At 46.7% G+C, this 22,811-nt stretch overlaps 1 protein-coding gene across 1 annotated transcript; it reads left to right on the top strand.

Moving 5' to 3' along the window:
* Positions 1–17,346: 17,346 nt before the first annotated feature.
* LOC123060586 (monoacylglycerol lipase) lies at positions 17,347–21,488 on the top strand. Its single transcript, XM_044483359.1, has 7 exons — positions 17,347–17,817; positions 19,215–19,253; positions 19,382–19,452; positions 19,933–19,997; positions 20,124–20,213; positions 20,439–20,531; positions 20,773–21,488. Exons 1-7 carry the CDS (start codon positions 17,423–17,425, stop codon positions 21,187–21,189), a joined length of 1,170 nt encoding a protein of 389 aa, XP_044339294.1. The 5' UTR covers positions 17,347–17,422; the 3' UTR covers positions 21,190–21,488.
* Positions 21,489–22,811: the final 1,323 nt, after the last annotated feature.

Here is a 22,811-nt window from a genome sequence, read left to right as displayed (position 1 = left end):
GTTGCTTAGGGCCTTGGATGAGCACTGGCATCATAATGAACTTCCGCCTCATGCACAACCAAGGAGGAAGGTTATACAAACATAGAGTCACAGGCCAGGTGCTATGGTTGCTGCTCTGCTCCCCAAAAGGATTAATGCCATCTGCGCTTAGACCAAACCATACGCTCCTTGCATCATCTGCAAACTCCCTCCCGTACTTTCTTTCGATTTTTCTCCACTGCGACCCGTCAGCGGGTACTCTCAACTTTCCGTCTTTCTTACGGTCTTCTCTGTGCCATCGCATCACCTTGGCATGCTCTTTGTTTTGGAACAAACGTTTCAACTATGGTATTATAGGAGCATACCACATCACCTTGGCAGGAATCTTCTTCCTCGGGCGCTCGCCCTCGACATCACCAGGGTCATCGCGGCTGATCTTATAGTGCAATGCAACTCCAATTCCATCTTCTCCCCCTCAATTCTTTTCAATTTTTCTTTCAAGTACTTGTTTTCTCTTTCAACTAAATTTAACCTCTCGACAATAGGGTCGGTTGGAATTTCTGGTTCACATACCTCCTAGAAAAAATTTCTATGTCAACTTGATGGGCATAATTTGTCATAAACATGAAATGCAACTAGTTTTAAAAGAGAATATATATACCACATCCGAATCATAACAAGGAAGAGGGCCGACGGGGACGGATATCAAAACCATGGCACTATATGTATAACATACAACGTACGGGTAAGATAATTATACGAGTAACTATATATCCAAATCACACAAACATCAATTTTTATATAAAATTTCATGAACAAGAGGCTCGCCACAAGGTGGTGCCGGCGACGGGACGGTGCGGGCGATCGACGATGGTTACGACGGAGATTTAGAAGGCACTAAGTAAACCACACCTACATATGCAAACTAAGTGTTATTTTTGACCTCAAATTGCATATAAATCAAATACTAGCACATATATATATATATATCCTCCCAAATTACTAAACTCACAAATTAATCACTATATAAAGCATTGCAAGAGCTAATCTAGCAATGAGAGATGAAAGGACAAAGTTGCTAACCTTTGTGATCATTTTAATGGATGGGGGCCTTCAAATCTTGACAAATTTTGGGCAAAATGTGTGATGAGCTCGAGAGGAAGAGGGGAAGAACAGAGAGAGGAGAGGGGAAAGGGGAAGAACAGAGCGAGCTCGGGTGGACGAAGGGTTTATGTAGGACGACCTTTAGTACCGGTCCGTGCCAAGAACCGATACTAAAGGGGCTGGAGGGGCCCCAGTCTGACAACATCCTGCCACCACTCTCATTAGTACCGGTTCGTGGCACGAACCGGTGCTAAAGGTTCGCCACGAACCGGTACTAATGAAAGCGGCCCGGCTAGCCGTTGGAACCGGCACTAATGTATACATTAGTGCCGGCTCAAATACAAACCGGCACTAATGTACTTCACGTTTGACCCTTTTTCTACTAGTGTGAAATCCACCAACGCCTGAGATTTTATAGCCGTGCGAGGCACATACTTCAACCCATGAGGTCCAAGCTCAATAGTCCACTTGGCAACCCAGCCAGTCGCTTCTCTGTTTTGGATGATGTCTCCCAAAGGAGCAGAACTGACCACAGTGATGGGATGACCCAGAAAATAATGCTTAAGCTTCCGGCTTGCCAAGAACACCCCATATACGAGCTTGTGCCAGTGTGGATATCTCTGCTTGGACTCAATAAGAACCTCACTGAAAATAATAAATCGGCCTTTGAACCGGATGCTCCTTGCCTGCCTCCTTTCGCTCCACGACAATAGCCACGCTGACGGCCCGGGCGTTAGCAGCCACATATAACAGCAATGGCTCCTTATCAATAGGGGCAGCAAGTACGAGTGACTCAGCCAGCTGTTTTTTCAGATCCTCAAAGGCTTGGTTAGCAGCGTCACTCCAAACAAAATGATCGGTCTTCTTCATCATCTGATAAAGAGGCAGAGCCTTCTCACCTAGCCGGCTTAGGAATCGGCTCAGAGCCGCAATACGACCTGCAAGTCGCTGAACATCATTGACACACGCCGGTTCAGCCAGAGAAGTAATGGCTTTGATCTTCTCCAGGTTAGCTTCAATGCCTCTGTCTGAAACCAGAAAACCCAAGAGCTGGCCTGCCGGCACACCAAAAACACACTTGGTTGGGTTAAGCGTCATCTTCTAGACCCGGAGATTGTCAAATGTCTCCTTCAAATCATCAATCAGGGTCTCTCTCTTCCTTGACTTTACTACAATGTCATCTACATAAGCATGAACATTGCGCCCAATCTGGTTATGTAAACAGTTCTGCACACATCTCTGATAAGTCGCTTGGGCACTCTTGAGCCCAAAAGGCATTGATACATAGCAGAAGGCTCCAAAGGGAGTTATAAATGTTGTCTTCTCCTGGTCCTTAACTGCCATCTTGATCTGATGAAAACTAGAATAAGCATCCAAAAAACTCAAACGCTCACAACCCGCCGTAGCATCAATAATCTGATCAATACGAGGGAGAGCAAAAGGATCAGCTGGACAAGCCATGTTTAAATCTGTGTAATCCACACACATACGCCAAGTGCCATTTTTTAAGCACCAGCACCAGATTAGCCAACCACTCGGGATGAAAAACCTCAAGAATAAACCCAGCCGCCAGAAGCCGGGCTACTTCTTCTCCAATAGCTTTCCACCTCTCCTCATTAAACCGGCGAAGAAACTGCCTAACCGGTTTAAATTTCAGATCAATATTAAGAGTGTGCTCAGCGAGTTCCCTCGGTACACCTGGCATGTCAGAAGGCTTCCATGCAAAAATGTCCCGGTTCTCACGGATGAACTAGATGAGCGCGCCTTCCTATTTTGGATCCAGATTGGCACTGATTGTGAACTGCCTGGATGAGTCGCCAGGAACAAAATCAATCATCTTGGTATCATCTGCCGATTTAAACTTCAAAACCGGGTCATGCTCTATTGTGGGCTTCTTTAGGGACATCATATCTGCCGGGTCAACATTGTCCTTGTAGAACTTTAACTCTTCTATCACACAAACTGACTCGACATAAGCTGCATCACCCTCTTCACACTCCAAAGCTATCTTCCGGCTTCCATGTAATGTGACGGTCCCCTTGTGACCCGGCATCTTGAGCTGCAGATAAACATAGCAGGGCCTGTCCATGAACTTAGCATAAGCCGGCCGTCCAAACAAAGCATGATATGGGCTTTTGATTTTCACCACTTCAAAGGCCAATGTCTCCGACCTGGAATCATGGTCATCTCCAAAAGCAACCTCCAGAGCTATCTTACCCACTGGATATGCCGACTTACCAGGCACCACACCATGAAAAATGGTGTTTGACGGCTTAAGATTTTTGTCTGACAATCCCATGCAATGGAAGGTCTCATAATAGAGAATGTTAATACTGCTTCCTCCATCCATGAGTACCTTGGTGAACTTATACCCTCCAACCTAAGGTGCCACCACCAACGCTAAGTGACCCGGATTATCAACTCAGGGTGGGTGATCCTCTTAGCTCCACACAATGGGCTGCTCAGACCAACGCAAGTAGCGGGGAACTGTCGGCTCAACAGCATTGACTGCCCTCTTATGAAGCTTCCGGTCATGTTTACATAAGCTAGTGGTAAATACGTGATACTGCCCACTATTCAACTGTTTTGGGTTGCTTTGATAACCAGACTGCTGCTGCTGCCCCCCTGATTACCTTGCTGGTCGTAACCACCCTAGTTGCCATGATTATTCTGATTTCCCTGAAACCCGGAATTAGAGCCGCCACCGCCGTGACCTGGACCATGAGAGCCGGACCCAGGACCGCCTCCAGGCCCGTGACTGTTATGAAAAAAGTTTGAATTATTGAACCCCCTCATGATGTTACAATCCTTCCACAGGTGCCCTAATGGCCTTTCCTTCGTACCATGTCATGGGCAGGGCTCATTCAACATCCGCTCAAGATTGACACTGGACCTGCCGGCTCTTGGCGGCGGCCTGCCCTTACGACATTGTCCATTGTCCTGTACATTGGTGTTAGCCGTAAAGTCAAAACTATTATCAGCTTGCGCTTACCATTGCCTCCCGGATTATATTGCTGGCCTTTAACGTTGTCGCTCGTCTTTCCCTTCCTTGCTTTATTGTCATTAGACTCGAGATCTTTGGTACTATCAGAGTCAGCATATTTAACTAGAGCCGCCATGAGTGTCCCCATGTCATTGCAGTGACGCTTGACCCGTCCTAACTTCTGCTTCAGAGGCAGGAAACGGCAATTGTTCTCCAACATCAACACCGCTGAGTCGGTGTTAATACGATCTGATGAATGTAAGATTGTTGAGACCCGGCGCACCCAATGGGTTATTGACTCGCCTTCCTCTTGGACACAAGAGGCCAGATCCACAATGGACATGGGCTGTTTACACGTATCCTTAAAGTTCTAGATGAACCAGGCCTTTAACTCGGCCCATGACCCGATGGAATTAGCTGGGAGCCCCTTTAACCAAGTACGGGCTGTTCCTTCCAACATCAAAGGAAAGTATTTAGTACAAGCTGCTTCACTAACATCCAACAACTCCATCGCCATCTCATAACTCTCAATCCATGCTTCACGACTTAAATCAATGGTGTAATTGGGCACCTTACGAGGCCCTTTGAAATCCTTGGGCAGACATTCATTCCGCAGATCTGGCGCTAAACACGGCAACCCTAAGTTTCTAAAGGTCGGACCTAGCTCCACCGAGGTGGTTGGACGAATCGGAGTTGGTTGACGAGCCGCATACTGAGCCGCCAGCTCGGCCTCTCGACGGGCTCTTCCTTGATCCACCATGTTCTGAGCATTAGCTCCATCGCCCGCCAGGTCATTACCACATGGCGGGTTATGATTCCGTCCACTGCTTGACACTGTCGGCTCATCTAAATGTCTGCTGTAGCTTCGGCTCGGATGAGGTGTGGAACGAATCCTATCACGGCTATAAGAGTATGCCTGCTGCTGCACCAATGCTGTCTGAAGAAACTCTCTAGCCCTCCGTGTCTCAACCGCTGCTGGCGAGTCACCCTCCACAGGGATAGCTGCCAGTCGGGATGCTGCCGCAACCATGTTATCCAAAGGGTTGGAGTAATGACCCGGTGGCGTCGATATATGCTGCGGCGGATTACTGTTCTGTCGAGGCAGATCCATTACACGTGGCTGAGCCGGCGTTCCTGTCCCAGGTGCTCCCGCCCGGTTTACTGCTGTCGGGTTACTGGTTCCTGCCCTGGCGTGTTAAGAAGATTCCTTGCTTCAATAGTCACCGGCATACGACTCTGATGCCTCCTCATCATCACCTCATTTGAGGCGTTCTGATCTAGCATGAGCCGGTAAGATTCCGCTTGGACTCGATGTGCTTGTGCATCCAAAGCAACCCGCTCCTCAGCCATCCTGGTATTTTCAGCGTTCAGTGCCTCCCTGGCCTGTGCCATATCATCACGCACTTTTGTAATCGCCGCATTATGCTGATCTTGATCCACCGGGTTAACAGCTGCCGTAATCAGCATAGTCAGCTTATCCAATAAGTTAGTTAAAACCTGAACTGGCGGGCGCTCAGGGCCTCCTGCCCCGGCAGCCGCCGTCGCTCCTGGCCCGGAAACCAGCTCCGCTGCTGTTGATGAGTTTTGTTGATAACCCACAAGTATAGGGGATCGCAACAGTTTTCGATAAGTAAGAGTGTCAAACCTAACGAGGAGCTAAAGGCAGAACAAATATTCCCTCAAGTTCTATCGACCACCAATACAACTCTACGCACGCTTGATGTTCGCTTTACCTAAAACAAGTATGAAACTAGAAGTACTTTGTAGGTGTTGTTTGATAGGTTTGCAAGATAATAAAGATTACGTAAATAAAAAGTAGGGGCTATTTAGGTAAAGACACAACTAAGTTAGTTTTAGTAGAGATCTTGTTGTCACGAGAAAGTTACTTGTCCCTAGGCAATCGATAACTAGACCGGTAATCATTATTGTGATTTTATTTGAGGGAGAGGCATAAGCTAACATACTTTCTCTACTTGGATCATATGCACTTATGATTGGAACTCTAGCAAGCATCCGCAACTACTAAAGATCATTAAGGTAAAACCCAACCATAGCATTAAAGTATCAAGTCCTCTTTATCCCATACGCAAACAACCTACTTACTCAGGTATGTGCTTCTGTCACTCACACCACCCACCATAAGCAAATCATGAACATATTGCAAACCCTACAGCAGGAATCCCTCACGCTTGCGTGACACGGAGAGCACCATAGGATAGCACCAATAATAAAACATGCAACTCAAACCAATCACGATCATCAAATAACCCATAGGACAAAATAGATCTACTCAAACATCATAGGATAGCCATACATCATTGAGAAATAATATATAGCATTGAGCACCATGTGTAAGTAGAGATTATAGCGGGTAAGAGAGAGGTTACACCACTACATAGAGGGGGGAAGAGTTGGTGATGATGGCGGTGAAGTTGTTGGTGAAGATTGCGGTGATGATGATGGCCACGGCAGCATTCCGACGCCACTGGAAGAGAAGGGGAGAGGGGGCCCCTTCGTCTTCTTCTTCCTTGACCTCCTCCCTAGATGGGAGAAGGGTTTCGCCTCTGGTCCTTGGCCTCCATGGCGTGGGAGGGGCGAGAGCCCCTCCGAGATTGGATCTGTCTCTCTCTGTTTCTGCGTTCTCCCCTTCTGCCCTTTCACCGTTTCGTGTATATATATATAGGGCTGGACTATTCTGTTACTAGTAACAGAATATTATTCTGTTACCCCTGGGCTCTATAAGGACGCGACGAGGTACACCATAGAAACTCCCCGAGCCATCCTGAACCTAACCCACCTCCTTCCGCCGGAGGCAGCCGTCGTGGGCGAGCGAGCGACGGCGTCAGCCGGAGCAAGGGAGCCCGCGGCGCTGTGACTGGCCACCGACGGAGCCCATCGAACTGAACCTCCCCGCGGCCCACCACTTCTTCCACCTTCCTTCTTCCGCAGCGAGTGGATCGGCCGCACCGACCACCAGCCTCACCACCGCGCCGCCGCCCTAGCCACCGGCCCCCCACCGCGCCGCCGCCTCCCTCCCCACGCACTGCCGCCTCCCTCCCCACGCGCAACGCTGCCCGGCCTCATCCTCCCTGCCCCCGCCTCCTCCCCTTCGCCAGCGCGCCTCCACCTCCCGGCCGGCCAGGTGATGCGCGTGCATCAGTTTGCGCGAGGCCCGGCCGCCAGGCAACCTTTTGCCATCTGGCGCGATGCCATGGGTAAAGACAGAGATGGAGCTATTCCAGCACCGACACCTGCGACGTCAGTCCACCGACGTGCTTGGCGCCGTCCACAAATCCATCATGCTCGAGCCACCCCAGCTCGGGCGTAGTAAGTACCTCAGTACAAGTTAAAAACGATGGTCTGTTCGGAATAAAAGAAACGACAGAAATTCAAATTGTAAAGTTCAAGCAAAAAAAGAAACCCCATGAAAATCCTACTTAGTAAGTACCTTAGTACAAGTCGTAAAATGAGAGAAGTTCGGAACAATGTTGTCAAAAAAATTTTGAGTTAAAAAAAGGAAACAAAACAAACACATTTTCTTTTTGAATAAAATATCATTCAGTTCGATGATACAAACCATACAAGTACAGGGGCGACGATACAGTAAACCTTTGAAAACTTACGAGAAAAATATTACCAAAAAAACAGAGCAAAGTCTAGTTAGTGAAAACACGCTTAGTACAAACCCATGAAAGCATCAGTACAAGTACCCTTTTCCGGAACCATTGAAAATTACTCTACAAAAAATAGCTCAGTACAAACAAACATAAATATCAGTACGACTACTCTGTTTTTCACACGAGAAAACAGCAGGATCCGTCATGCCGTATTCAAAATTACTCTTAAACGGTTGCAAAGTAGAGAAAACGTATAACATGACTAAGTTTCGCATTTTCGATAGCTATCCAACGGTATATTATTTGCCATATTTCGACAAACTTATAAAAAAATCTCATTCAAAATCAAATTTGACCGTATTCGAATTCGTTTTTAAACCATAAGGAATTAGAAAAACATTTCTATATGAAAAAGTTGCGCATTTTACATAGCTTTCCAACGTCGTATCATTTCCGTCAATCCGAAAAACCGTTTGCAAAAAATCGTGAAAATACGTTTCGCCCAGAATTTCACCATTTTTCAAATTACTTTTAAATCATATAGAATTAGAAAAAACAATACATATATGGAAGATGCGGATTTTAACCAGATTTCCAACGCCATCTTATTTGCTCAATTCCGACAAACCGTTTGAAAATTGAGTCCAAAATACGATTCACGTTTTCGATTTTGGAAAAAATGGTTTTTTCAAAACTGCTCTTAAACCATAATGATTTTGCAAAAACGTTCAATATACTTGAAATATGGTTGTCAAGAGCTTTGCAACGATATATTACACGCCACATTCCGACAAAAAAATTACAAAAAGTTTTTGAACTAAAGAAGACGATCTGTTAAATACAACTGAAAGCATCAGTTCAACCGCTTCGAAAACATCAGTACAACCACCTGAAACCGTCAGTTCAAAAAGAGTAACAGAATAATATTCTGTTACGCGTAACAGAATAGCCCAGATGTATATATATATATATATATATATATATATAGATCCGTAACTCCGATTGGACTGAAATCTTCGCCGTAATTTTTTCCCCAAAAATTAGCTTTCTTGCAGCCAAAGAAGGGCATCAACCGCCTTACGGGGAGCCCACAAGGGTCAGGGGCGCGCCCAGGGGGTGGGGCGTGCCCCCTGCCTCGTGCCTCCTTCGGGCACCGTCTCGCGTGGATTTTTCTTCCCAAATTATCCAAATATTCCAAAAATATTCTCCTTCCGTTTTTATCCCGTTTGGATTCCGTTTGATATGGGGTTTCTGTGAAACATAAAACATGCAACAAACAGGAACTGGCACTGGGCACTGGATCAATATGTTAGTCCCAAAATAGTATAAAAAGTTGCCAAAAGTATATGAAAGTTGAATAATATTCGCACGGAACGATCAAAAATTATAGATACGATGGAGACGTATCAGCTGTACAGGTTGTGTACCGGCCATGAAGATCGCAACCCAGTTCGGCGGCTCATGGGGGTCCGGAATACTGTCGCCATCGGAACAGCCCCCAAGCCAGCCGTCTTGCAATTAATACGACGACTCTGTCTCACCAGTGGATGACCCGCCATTGGAATAGACGACGGTCTCGTCTCCAGATGTTGATCTGTCCTCAAATCCCTCTCCATGGATAAATCCCACAAAGGCACGCTTCATGGCCGGCCGAATCCGGGCGGGTCTCGCACGCTGAGCCGTCTCGACGATATCGGTGCAGATGTCCAGCTCAGGGCCCGGTTCGCCGATCTTGCCGATGAAGACGTGAATTCCGCTGAAGGGGACCCGGTATCCGTACTCAATTGAGCCGGCCTCGGGGCCCCAGCCTACATCATCGATGTAGAGCCTGCCGTGGCGACTCTTAGTCATCTGGCCCACGACGTATCCCTTGATACCTTCGAAGTTGCCCTTCAAGAACTCAAAACCATCTTGCGATAGCCCCACGGTGGGTGCCAACTGTCGTGGAAATATCACGTCAGATGTCCTAGAGAGAGGACTTAGTTGTGGAGCCATCGCGTTGAGGTTAGCTTAAAGGGGTTAATCAGGACAAATGACACAAGGAGTTTATACTGGTTCGGCCCCTTACGGTGAAGGTAAAGCCTAATCCAGCTGTATGTGGAATTGCTAGGGTTTCGATGAGCGGGGAGCGAATACGCTTGACCGGCTCTCGAATCTGTTGTTTCTTGTCCTAAGCCGCCGCCGGGTCGTCCCCTTATATACACGGGTTGACGCCCTGCCACCTACAGAGTCCCGGCCGGCTCATACAATGTGTCCGGCTCGGTGACGTATCTTACATGCCTTACATTACAAGTTTTACATACATGGCGGTTTACGCTTATGGGACTTAAGCCGCCTTTGGATCTGGGCCCACTACTAAGCCTATCTATGAACCGTCGTGCGATCTTGGGCTTCATAACAATAAGTCTTCATGGGGATGACCCGAACCCTCCTGGGCGGGTCATACCTAATAGTTATATCCCCAAGACATCGCGATGACGTTAGCTTAAAGGGGTTAACCAGGACAAAGGACACGAGGAGTTTATACTGGTTTGGCCACTTACGGTGAAGCTAAAAGCCTAATCCAGTTGTAGGTGGTATTGTTAGGGTTTCAATGAGCAGGGAGCGAATATGCTTGACCCGGCTCTCGATCTCTTGTTTCTTGTCCTAAGCCGCCGCTAGGTCGTCCCCTTATATACACAGGTTGACACCCTGCGGGCTACAGAGTCCCGACCGGCTTATACAACGTATCCGGCTCGCTGACCTTTCTTACATGCCTTACACTACAAGTTTACATACATGGCGGTTTATATCCATGGGCCTTAAGCCGCCTTCGTGTCTGGGCCCTCTACCAAGCCTATCTGTGAACCGCCATATGATCTTGGGCTTCATTGCGATGAATCGTCATAGGGATGACCCGACCCCTCCTGGGCGGGTCATACTTAATAGTTATATCCCCAACATTAGGCCCCAGGTTGATTTGAACTTGTTCATGTCAATCTTCAAGACTTAGAAAACTCCTTCCACATCTGCTGTGAAAACCTTATAACCCGCCATGATGTCATCTCCAAGAATTTCGGAAACCTGCCACGATGTCATCTTTAACGGATATTTATCTTAGTGTCTTTCCGAAAATCAAGGTGTCTAATTAGCTGGATAACCATCATTTGGCCTCCTCGTCTTTCGCGTCTGCCTGTTTTTCTGTTTCCTTATAAATAGGACCATAGAGTCATCTTTCATTCTTCTCCTTCTCCTTTCTTCCTCCTCGCGGCGCACCGACCCGAACGAGCCTTGCCGCCATCGACCTCCGTCTCCAACCTCAACTCCGACCACTGCATCGCCCTGAATAGACCAGAAAACTATGACGCCACTCCGCTGTCCTAACAGCATCAGTAAGCCCTCTTTCCTTCATCATAGATATGTCATTAGGTTTTGTTGGTGTTCGTCGGTGTTCATCAGCGTTTGTCGCCGCCCTTCTTTCTCCTTGTTTATTTCCATGGGTTAGATCCAAAAACCATATGAATCTTGCACGGTAGTAGTTTTAGCACTTGTTTTTGACACTAGAATATATCCCCACCACGACAGATCTCCTCTAGGGCACCTCTACTTTTCCACTGTAACCTCTGTAGATTCCGAATTTATTTCCTTTTTCTGAACATCGGTAGATCCAAATTTGTAACCTTAATCTGCAGAACCTGTTTGTTTCAACACTTAGCAAATTTTACTCTTGGTAACTCTTGAATATCTTAGTCATGGCGGCTTACTCTGCCGGCTTATCGTTACTTCATATATCATTAGCCCTTGCTTAAGCCGCCATTCTGAACATGCCATGTACTTGTTAACTTGCAATTATAACAATCATCTTGAGCCGGCAAATTCTTTCATGTCTTTTAGGTTGTCCTTTCACCATGCCGCCCAAAACAATCACGACCTGCAACTGGGTTCCCTCCATAGTCATTGAGAGCACCTTGAAGGATTTTGTCACCGTTGGATATTTGCCAGATAAGAGTGTGATGCATTACCGTGTTCCTGACCCGAGCGAAGAGAACCTCAGCCTAAGGACGGTGAAGTTATTGTATTTACTGATCATATGAACCGGGGCTTCTCGCCACCCGGCTCTAAATTCTTTAGAGATATCCTACACTTCTTCAAACTCCATCCGCAAGACATTGGGCCCAATTCCATATCAAACATCTGTAACTTCCAAGTCTTTTATGAGGTATACCTTCAAGAAGAGCCTAGTGTTGAGCTTTTCAGAGAGTATTTCTACTTGAACCGGCAGAACGAGTTCACAAATGGGCCTAGCTTGGAACTTGGCGGGATTTCAATTCAACGCAGACGAGATGCCATCTTCCCTCAAGTAGCTCTGCCAAGCCATCCCAAAGACCGGAACCAAACATGGTTCTACTGCAAAGATATCTCGTCGTTTGATGAAAATCCATTGCCGGGTTATCGCCCTGAGTGTCTTGACTCAAAGTACCAACTCCTTGATACACTTACCGCCGCCGAATGCAAGAAACTTGTCCCTACCATCAGAAAAGTTCAAGCCTTGCTAGGAAACGGCTTAACTGGAGTCGACCTAATCTGCTGCTGGGTTGCATGGCAGATCATACCCTTAAGCCGCCGATCCGGCTTTATGTGTACATATACTGGAGGAACAGATGATCCCTTATGCCATAGCTCTCTACGACTGACTGAAGAGGGCATCGTTGAGATGGCAACCACACTTGTAAATAGCAAATATGAAGATTGCAGCAAGGTGGGTTTGAATCCTTTCTGCAAGCTTAACCCGGCGCCAGAGGTGAATCTTTTGATTTCTTTTTTCCTTTGGCACTTAAACATTGCATGAACTCAAATATGTTATCCTTGCACAGGCTAAATCTGACTTCTGGAAGGCCAAATATGACCATGAGGCTGCCAAAAAGGCTAAAGCTGCTGCGAGAGCCGCCAAAAAGACCAGCAGGAGGTCTAGAAAGAAACCAAGTGCCTCTGAATTGCTGAAGCTGGATGATGCCTCTGAGTCGGAGGTAGCCCTTGATTCTCTTGGCTTCTTTTTTAACAACCTTATTGACACTAACTATTGCCAGGATGACATGGGAGACAGCTTGATCCCTTCGAAGTTGCCCTCTAAGAACTTGAAACCATCGTGCGATATCCCCAACAATCCCTATTACCGCCCTTTTCTCGTGCGATGGCGAGTGAATAAACACTCGACCTGAGAATAACCCGCTTAGCATGGAAGATACCGACCACCTCCTGTCGTTCCATGAACGATCCACGCAAACAAAACAGATTTTTTTAGAAGTTTCTAGAGGTGGCGCATGCAAATTTACTTAGGATGGTAGGGTAATACCGCATATAGGTAGATATGGCGGACTCATCTGGAATAACTTTGGGTTCAAGGTTTTGATGTACAAGCAGAATCCCCACTTAGTACAGGCGAAGGCTAGCAATTAGATTGAGAAGTGACTAGCTAGAGAGCAACAACGATCATGATCATGCATTATGCATAAGTAACATTGGACACTAGCATGAGTAGGATATGGTCACCATGAACATAAATATCATAGATGCTATGTTGGTTTTGATTCAACTACATGCATGAACATGTGCCAGGTCAAGCCACTCGAACATTCAGAGGACGATACCATATCATCATACTACATCACAATCATTTTAACGCAATGTTGATATCCAAGATAAATCATTATCCACTCCCACCTACTTATGCATGGCATGAGAAACTATAACCTTTAATTGTCATTGCAAACATGTTTAATCATAATGGGCTGAATCATGGATACTAGGTTAAACATATTTACACAAACAGAACAAATCAAGTTCATACCAGTTTCTCTTTGCTACGGCCAGTTCATCGAATATCGTCATTATTGCCTTTCACTTGCACAACCGAACGATGTGAAAATAATAATAGTGCAAGAGCGCCATGGATTAAGCCGGAATCTGCAAAACATTTTATTCCACAGGAGAAGACAAGGTAAAATGGGCTCTTTATTAGTTCAAGAGTTCATCGTGGTCTTCTCCTCGGTACAACTCGAATTAAAGAAAAGAAATTCAGAGAAACACACTGAAATATTTTTGGAGTTTTTGGTTTTCTTGAACAAGCAAATAAAAGGAAAAAGCAAAAATGAGAAAAACCATTTACACGGGAAAGCTTCCAACAAGCAAAAGAAGAAGAATGAAATCTTTTTGGGTTTCTTTTTAATATAACAAGTAAGCATGCATGAAAAGTAAACTAGCTACAACTAATTTTTTTGGTTTTTCTAAAGTTTTCCAAACACACAAGAAGAAAGTAAGAAAAATGAATCTAAGCATGGATGATACAATGAAAAAGTGTGAACACCGACAAGATGAATAAGTGGACATGAATGTAATGTCGATGAGAAACACGTACTCCCCCAAGTTTAGGCTTTTGACCTAACTTGATAGTCGATCAGTAATCTGGATAGTAGTTGGCGTGGTAGCTCATAGAGGCTCTCGGTGCGGATGCATTGGCCTGCCGTGCTGCCTCCACTGCTGCATTGTGAGCTCGGGCCTCGCTCTCAAGAACAAAATATCTTCCTTTGTTGTGATAATCAAAAAGAGTAGGCGTAGGCAAATATGTGTGCACAACAAATTTTTGGTTAAACAATAGATTATAAGTGAAGTTGGCAACCTTCCCCTTGAGAACCTTATGATCTTTTAAAGTGTCAAAATCTAAATACTGCGTGGGGGTAGGATAGGATCAAAGGGCAAAGGTGCAACACCCAACCCTCGTGCTAAACACGTGGCATATATTCCACCATAGAAATAGCCACTTTTAGCGTTGTGCTGAAGTCTGCGTGCAACAATCGCTCCAAGGTTATAATTCCTTTCACCAGTGAGAGCGGTGTGGATGAGGCTCAAGTCTGGAGCACCCGGTCCCAAAGTGACAAGCATTAAGCATGGTAAAGTCATAGCAATATCAATCTAAGAACATAGTGGATACTAGGGATCAAGCCCTAACAAAACTAACTCGATTACATGATGAATCTCATCCAACTCCTCACCGACTAGCGAGCCTATGAAGGAATTACTCACTCCCGGTGGGGAGCATCATGTAATTGGCGATGGAGAAGGGTTAGTGATGACGAAGAACGAAGATCCCCCTCTCCGGAGCCCCGAATGGACTCCAAATCTGCCCTCCCGAGGAAGAATAGGACTTGGCGGTGGCTCTGTCTCGTGGATCGCGATAATTCGTTCTCCCTGATTTTTCTCTCCGTAAATATGATTTTATAGCGTTGGTTTCAGGGTCTGTGGGGCCACCAGGTGGGGACAACCCACCTGGGTGCGCCTGGTGAGGGGGCGTGCCCTGGTGGGTTGTGCCCACCCAGGTGCCCCCCTTCGGTCGGTCTTGACTCCAAAAATTCTTATATTTTATATAAAAAATCCCCGCAAAGTTTCATTTCATTCCGAGAACTTTTATTTCTGCACAAAAACAACACCATGGTAGTTCTGCTGAAAACAACGTCAGTCCGGGGTTAATTTCATTCAAATCATGCAAATTAGAGTCCAAAACAAGAGAAAAAACGTTAGAAAAAGTAGATGCGTTGGAGACGTATCTACGTTGCATGATTTCATGGTTGAAGAAATATGTATTTGACATTAAGAAAGCAGTAGCAATAAACCAAACGATCATATGCTAAGCTAACGGATGGGTCTTGTCCATCACATCATTCTCCTAATGATGTGATACCGTTATCAAATGACAACTCATGTCTATGGTTAGAAAACCTTAACCATCTTTGATCAACGAGCTAGTCTAGTAGAGTCTCACTAGGGACATGGTATTTGTTTATGTATCCACACGTGTATTTAAGTTTCCGATCATTACAATTCTAGCATAAATAATAAACATTTATCATGATTAAGTAAATATAATAATAACCATTTTATTATTGCCTCTAGGGCATAGTTCCATCATGTAGCCCCACCATCTCGCCTTGCAACACGTGGTCACTCAGCCCACCTTCTCACCTTATCTCTTCCGACCGTTCTCGTCCTTTTTTTCTTCTCCACCGTATCTCCTCATCTCCTTCTCCTCCGTGTAGCCACTAGCCTCCACCGGCTGACCCTTGTCCACATCATCTTCTCATATCCTTCTCCTCCAGCGAGCTCCTCCAGTGAGCCGTATTCCCACCACTGTCTTTCCTCTCTCATGGTCGTTGACATGCAAGGTTGGGAGGCCCCGTGAGCCTGAGCCAGGGGCAGGATCTGCGTAGCTAGTTCCTCTCTCCCCTCCCCACATTGTGAGGGGAGGTGGCATCATTGGAAGGAAGGCGGCGAGGGCGCGCAGCTGGGAGCAGCTGTCAGGGGATGTTGCAACTGGCGGGCGCACAACTGGGAGCAGTCGACCGAGATGCTGCTTCTGGCAATTGCAAATGCTGTAACCGGCACTTAGGTTGCTGGGACCGATGATGGAGATTGCTGGAACCAGTGGAACAAAAACTACAACCAACCATGGCCATTGTTGCGACGAGCGAGAGGGTGGGTGCATCGTCACCGTCAATTTTGCTAGAACCAACATCAGCCAAAGCTACATCCAACGGTCGAGAAAGCTACTACCGACGACACCGATTGCTACAACCGGAGATGACGAAAGTTGGTGACCGGCCACTGCGACAACTGGGGGAAGCTGCAACCTTTGATGGAAAATGCTTCCACTGATGAAAAAAACCCTTCAACCGGCACTGACAGAAGCTGGGGCCGAGCCATTACGCAACCACGAAGTTGCAACCGAAGATGGGAGAAGCTTCAACCAGCGATGATGGTGCGAGCTGTGACACCGAAAGCTGCAGTTGACGATACGATGCTGCTGTGACGGGGCGCTACGACGATGACTAGGCGCTGCAACGACAACCACCACGTGTTAAGGCGTCACCGACGATAACACTCCGACCAACGGCGACGTTATTATGAGGGCGGCTATTGGAACTGCGAGGACGTGTGCTGCAAGGGTGGCGAGCCGGCGGTGCTTTGAGGTCAGCCGCTTGAGGCGTCCATGGTAGGTGTCGACGGCACTCGACTACCACTCTTTTTTCGTGCTTGCGTTCTGTGTTTTTTGGAGGCAAAAACAAACAATGTGAGGAGCTGATCTGGACGGCTGAGAGGCATCACATCCAAACGTGCGGGATGCGACCAACGAGGGGTTGGCGCCAGTCAACCGGAGCCTAGCACCGCTATAAAAAAACGTATACTAATGATCGATTTGTCTACAATAAATGTATATACACTGGTTGGAAAGGCAATCTAGTAGTATATCTCTTAGTGGCATATCTAACAAATAATGTTCATATACTCTAAATTAATTGTGTGGTGTAGTATAAATGTTACATACAAGTGCTTAATTATGCCAAGTTTTCTTCACAAGAAACAAACACACGGTTGAGGGGAGTGACGCGTGGGGCCGTGGCATGGCACAGCTGTTAGCTGGACCGCTGATCCGTTACAACTGTTAGTGGGACCGCCATCTCCTCACTTCTTTACAGTACTCCCTCTGTAATTCTAAACGCTTTTATATTAGTTTACGGAGGAAATATTAATGAAGAAATTTAAAAAATAACTTGAGAATACGGATTTCCAGGAAGGGGACAACAAGCCACGCTCTCGCCACAGTCCGCGCTATAAATACGCGCGGGCGGCCCACGAAGCCCGCGGGCGCGTAAGACGCGAAGAAAAAGTAAAGCACAAAAAAACGCGCAGCGGTGGGAGAGCCAGAGCCATGGAGACGGGCGGCGACGAGATGATGATGACCTCGGGCGCCACGGGCCGGATCGTGCCCGTCTTCCGCTCCGTGCTGTCCCGCCGCGCGCTGCTCCGCCTGGCCGTCGCGCTCCACTCGCTCTTCCTCTGGCTGCTGCTCCTCGTCGGCCGCCGCCGCCGCCCCGACGCCGCGAGCCCGGCGGTGGAGCCCGGCCGGCTCGGGAGGGCCAGGAGCCGGCGCAGGGCCGCGGAGGAGGAGGACGTGCGCCGCCGCCGGGCGCTCGCGGAGGAGGTGCCCATGGCGGAGGAGGAGGACGGGGACGGGAGGACGTGCGGCACCTTCGTCGTCGCCGGGGCCAGGCGGAACGCGCTCTTCTGCCGCGTCTGGGCGCCGGCGGCCGGCGCCGAGATGAGGTGAGCCCGTCCGCCCGTCCCCGTGGCGTGTGCGATCGAATTGCCTTCCGTGGACCCTGGGGGGTTTCGGTCGCCGTGGAAATTGGTGGTTTCCTTTTGTTCCTTTGTGTGGATTTCGCTTTCGTGGTTCGTGATTTTTTTACTCCTCACTTTTTTGCTGTATATATATATATATATATATATATATATATATATATATATATATATATATCATATGGGCGGAGCGGTGGGAGAACGGTAGTTCGTGGACTTGACCTCACCCAGAAGGGATTTGCTCTTTCGTCTGAATCAGTCAATATTACAACGATTTTTTTCCTAAAGAATAAAACAAGGATTTTCTTCGGGTCTTTGATCCCTTGGAAGCTTTGTTTATTTGCGAATTCTGCGTGGTGGATAGTTCTCTTGCGCCTTTGGCACTCTTCTCTGACCCCAACGGGCGGTAATTTCAGTTAAAGCTGCATTTTTCTGCTCCTGTTTAGGCGATTCCAGTGTAGTAATGGCAAGGCGCGATGAGCATTTAGATCATGCATACTAGCTGCGGTTTTGATCACGCAATTAGAGTGCTTTACTGGATACCTGGACCTAGTGTTCTTCAGAAGACTTTGTGGCTGCTGCTCTACTCATAAAGAGACGTGCCGTGCGATGCACGTTGAGTACATAAAAAAAATGTCAGATCTCCATTGATCTTTGCATTCATGGTCATTACCCCTGTCAATGATGATGCATGGAGTTTGTCCTCATCGCAGAGCTGCTGTTTTAGGTTGTCATATTTCTTGTACGCGCCTATCGATCGGAACCTCAACTAGTTGACTACATTAACGATAGCTCTGTGCATTTTTTTTTCTGTGATAGTGTAAAGCAACTTTGAAATACAGCAAAGGAGGAACAAGTAAAGTGGAATGGATTAGGAGAATATAAGCTGATGCTTATCTCCAACTTCTGTTCCATTCTTATCTCTCAATGAAAAACCTTAACGTAATGTCTCCATGTGACACAGGAAAACTTAGCTATCAAGAAAGGGGGAGATGATTTTTTCTTAATTCTTTAATGCGCCCACTTTGTGCAACCGAAGTGTTGATTATTCTTGACATGACCCAGTTGTAGTTGCATGAGCTGACCGTCAACTCTGTTTTCAATATGAATGGCATAATAGTCAAACAAACCCAGCAAACAAATGTTGAAAAAGGAGATAACTGCAACTAATTTAGGTAATCCGCCACCCCTAATTATGCTGACTGGTTTTATGGCTTTACATGTGTGAACACCTTTTGAGAAGAGTGTGGTTCTCTGTTTCAGTCTCTTTCATTAGAAATGGGAAGTTTGAAGCATCAAACTTAGCACCTCTTTCACCTGCAGTGACACAATTTTGTATTGACTATCTTCCTCTTTTGCTTTAGGGGCGTTCTGCTCATCGTACATGGGCTCAATGAGCATAGGTAAGGAAATCCTGTCGAGTCATTCCCCTCCAGTCCTCCATGCTGCAGCATGGTGGTGTATCTATATTTTTCATATATCCTCCTTGTATTGAAGGCATTACTAAGAGTATCTTGATCTTGTGTTTCAGTGGGAGGTATTTGCATTTTGCCGAGCAGCTAACGTCATGTGGCTTTGGAGTATATGCAATGGATTGGATAGGTAAGGAAACCTACTTCTGGTTTTCTGAACATGTGTTATTCTGCTATATTAAAGGAAATGTTACACATGGTTGGGTTGGTGGAAGATCAGTGCTATATTTAGAAACAAATTCAATGAATGATCAATTTCGAGGCATGTTGCTCGATCTTACATAATTGTTCCTCAGAGCAAAATGTAAACTAACTGTTAGTTCTTAATTGCTATGGAAAAAACAGACTAGGAAACTGAATAAATTACTAGTAGTAGCTTTTCTTTATAACACATTATAAGGTAAAATATAAGCAATGGTGCTAAGGTTGTCATGTTGTGCCCCCATAGTTGCGGATTCTTTCCTTGGAATTCATTCCTATGTGTCAATCAGTCCTTCGAGAAAATTATTCGTGGTTTTGAATCTCTTTGTTCCTGTGAGGTGTGAACATGCCTACTGAATTTTGCACTCGTTTTAACATCATCAGGCTAACTTGAGCTTATGCATAATAGGTCATGGTGGCAGTGATGGTCTGCACGGTTATGTTCCTTCACTTGATTATGTTATAGAAGACATGGTAAGTCTCTGTCTGTGCACCTACTTCTACATTCTTCTGTTCAAGGTTTTTTGATAGAAGGGACAGAGCTATTCTGTTCCCGATGGCTGATGTGATATGTAATGCTATATTATCATCTCTGAACAGGAAGTACTCCTTGATAAAATTATGCTGGAGAATCCAGATGTTCCTTGTTTTCTACTCGGTCATTCAACTGGTGGAGCTGTTGTTTTAAAGGTATGGCTTGTCGAATTAAATCGCTTTTTGTCATCGGTATTTAGGCCAGATCTAGACACTGACCCTACTCCTCTGGGCCTGTGAACAATGGATACCCTGCCGGCGGAGAATGGTGCAAAGCATTAACAAAATAGCCTGGTTGAAATGGTTTGGCTAACGATGCTCATTTAACAACGCTTAACTTTCTTGTTTCATGCATGCTCATCACTAGCTGTCATTTTGCAGGCGTCGCTGTACGCTCACATCAGAACCAGACTGGAAGGGATCATCCTGACTTCACCAGCTGTGCGTGTAAAACCAGCGCATCCGATTGTTGGGGTAATATAACTATTCTGGTTTCCTAGTACTCCGTATTATTTTGTGGGCATTTGGGATGACTAAGATAAAAAATGATTGCATGAAAGCATTTGACCGGATTTGATACTTCTCGTTTCTGATATTATTTCGGAAGTCTGCTTTTGGATTCCAACGTCAAATTTAAAACTTCAAAATGTGGAACATATCGGTACCTGCATGCCAAGATGTGTTTCGTCACTGAGACTTATCTGAATCAACGCAGGCCGTGGCACCGATATTCTCTCTGATAGCACCCAAGTTCCAATTCAAGGGAGCAAACAAGCGGGGCATTCCGGTGTCTCGCGACCCCGCCGCGCTGCTGGCGAAGTACTCTGACCCACTGGTCTACACCGGGCCGATCAGGGTCCGGACGGGCCATGAGATCCTGCGCATATCCTCCTACCTGCTGCACAACCTGAAGAAGGCGACTGTCCCGTTCATGGTCCTGCATGGCACCGCGGACCGGGTGACGGACCCGCTGGCCTCGCAGGAGCTCTACACGGAGGCCGCGTCGAGGCACAAGGACCTGAGGCTGTACGAGGGGTTCCTCCACGACCTGCTCTTCGAGCCCGAGCGCGACGAGATCGCCGCCGACATCATCGGGTGGATGGACCGGACGCTCGGTCTGCAGGCTGTATGAGTGGTAGTTGTTGTCTGAATATGGGGAGGAGATGGGCATCATGTGTAGGCCGCTCAGATCGCGGCAATGGGATTGCAGTCATGGGCTTCATGGCATGGCATGGCAAGGCATGCATGATGGCTTTGATCTGATTCTTGCCGGTGTTTTCTGAAAGTGGTCTGCAGATTGCCTGTGATATTCTTCCCCATCTTACGATGCTGCCGATTGCAGACCAATGAATTGGGAAGCCGGTGGCTTGTGCTTTGTATGAATGCTGCAATATATATCTATAATAACAAAAGGGGTGGGAAAAAAAATAAGGGTAATGCTATTCAGCGGACGTTCGCTAGGGGGGTGGCCATTTGCGAGCGTTTTTCACGGCGTCTTATGTTATGGGAACATGGCAATTCCTTCAAGCGAACACCGCAAAATTCACATCGAAATCCCGTTGTTTGCAGAATCTGTGTGTTTCTGAAGAAATTGTCCATGTGTGTTTGAACAACTTGTCATAGAAAAAAACGTTTGCAAATGTCATACTCACCATTGAACTTCGCTGACTACTGCGGTCTAAAGAATAACGCGTACTGCTTGCTGGCTTGGAAAACCTTTCTCGATCATGTGAAGTTTGTGCTCCAATTATTGGTACTCCTATACATATGCCCGCCTTCAAACCTGTAAAATGAAAGCAAGCAGCTGCACGTACCCTGGCGGTTAGCTGTCCCGGACCGACATGTGCCAACTGCCAAGTGGTTGGGAGGGACCGTTTCGTTGGGAGTTTCGAGTCAACAATGGCGAGCGGTAGGTTATTATTTATTGATTGGACATGTTCGTGCGATCATATGAAACCTAGGTGCAGATAAGTGAGATAACATACTCCTCCTCCCGTGGATAGATTTTCTGGCAGGTGGCAGAGCAACGTGTGTCGTTAGCGGCCAAGTGGTAGCTGGGGACGGTTGACAGTTTTCAGTAAGGTCAGCAATGGTGAATGGTAGCTGGGTAGGTGGTGCAAAGTCATGTGCGCGACAACGTTCTCTCTTCACCGGAAAGTAACGTTCAAGTTTCAGCTTTGACAACCTTTTTTTTCCATGGAAAGAAAGAAACTTTGACAAGTTTTTATTAAACGGTTCGCTAATAGTCAAATCAGAACCGTAACACTTGCAACTGGTTTTTGTCCACATTTTTTTTGTGGGGATTCATCCACTTTTCCTCGTTTACTTGAACATTGTTCTTCGCTCCGGCAACCGGTGGTGGGGAGGGGGATCCCGGTGCCTCCGCTCCGGTTAATGGTTTGGGTTCGGGGTTTTTTAGTCCTTACAGGTGTGGTGGTCGGGCGGATGGCGATGCTTCTTCTTTGAAATTGTTTTTCTGGGCTGCGATCCTCCTCAACTTCGGCATGTAGTCGACGGAGATACGGGGTAGATTCCCGCCGTCTCCTTGGGGCTGTGAGGTTAGAGTTTGTCGTTGTCTGGCGAGATTTGGTGTCAGGTACTTCAGAGCTATTCAATGGTTCAATGGCGACGACTGCGGTTCTAGGGAGCTGCTGGTCCTTAAGAGCACGTGCACGAAGACTTTCCGGCTATTATCGACAAGGTCAAGCCGACTTTGATAGAGGAGCGGCGGCGGTGGCGCGTCGACGGCTCGTT

The sequence above is a fragment of the Triticum aestivum genome, chromosome 3A (assembly GCF_018294505.1).
Source record: "Triticum aestivum cultivar Chinese Spring chromosome 3A, IWGSC CS RefSeq v2.1, whole genome shotgun sequence".
NCBI classification, from domain to species: Eukaryota; Viridiplantae; Streptophyta; class Magnoliopsida; order Poales; family Poaceae; genus Triticum; species Triticum aestivum.
This window is presented reverse-complemented; position numbering and strand designations above follow the sequence as displayed.

What these genes read in the sequence shown, in the direction of transcription:
- LOC123060586 (XM_044483359.1), top strand. Translation starts at nt 17,423, where the DNA reads ATGGAGACGGGCGGCGACGAGATGATGATGACCTCGGGCGCCACGGGC. An exon ending in GTGGAGCTGTTGTTTTAAAG is followed by an intron (nt 20,214 to 20,438) that starts GTATGGCTTGTC and finishes GTCATTTTGCAG; the next exon opens with GCGTCGCTGTACGCTCACAT. An exon ending in CAGCGCATCCGATTGTTGGG is followed by an intron (nt 20,532 to 20,772) that starts GTAATATAACTA and finishes GAATCAACGCAG; the next exon opens with GCCGTGGCACCGATATTCTC.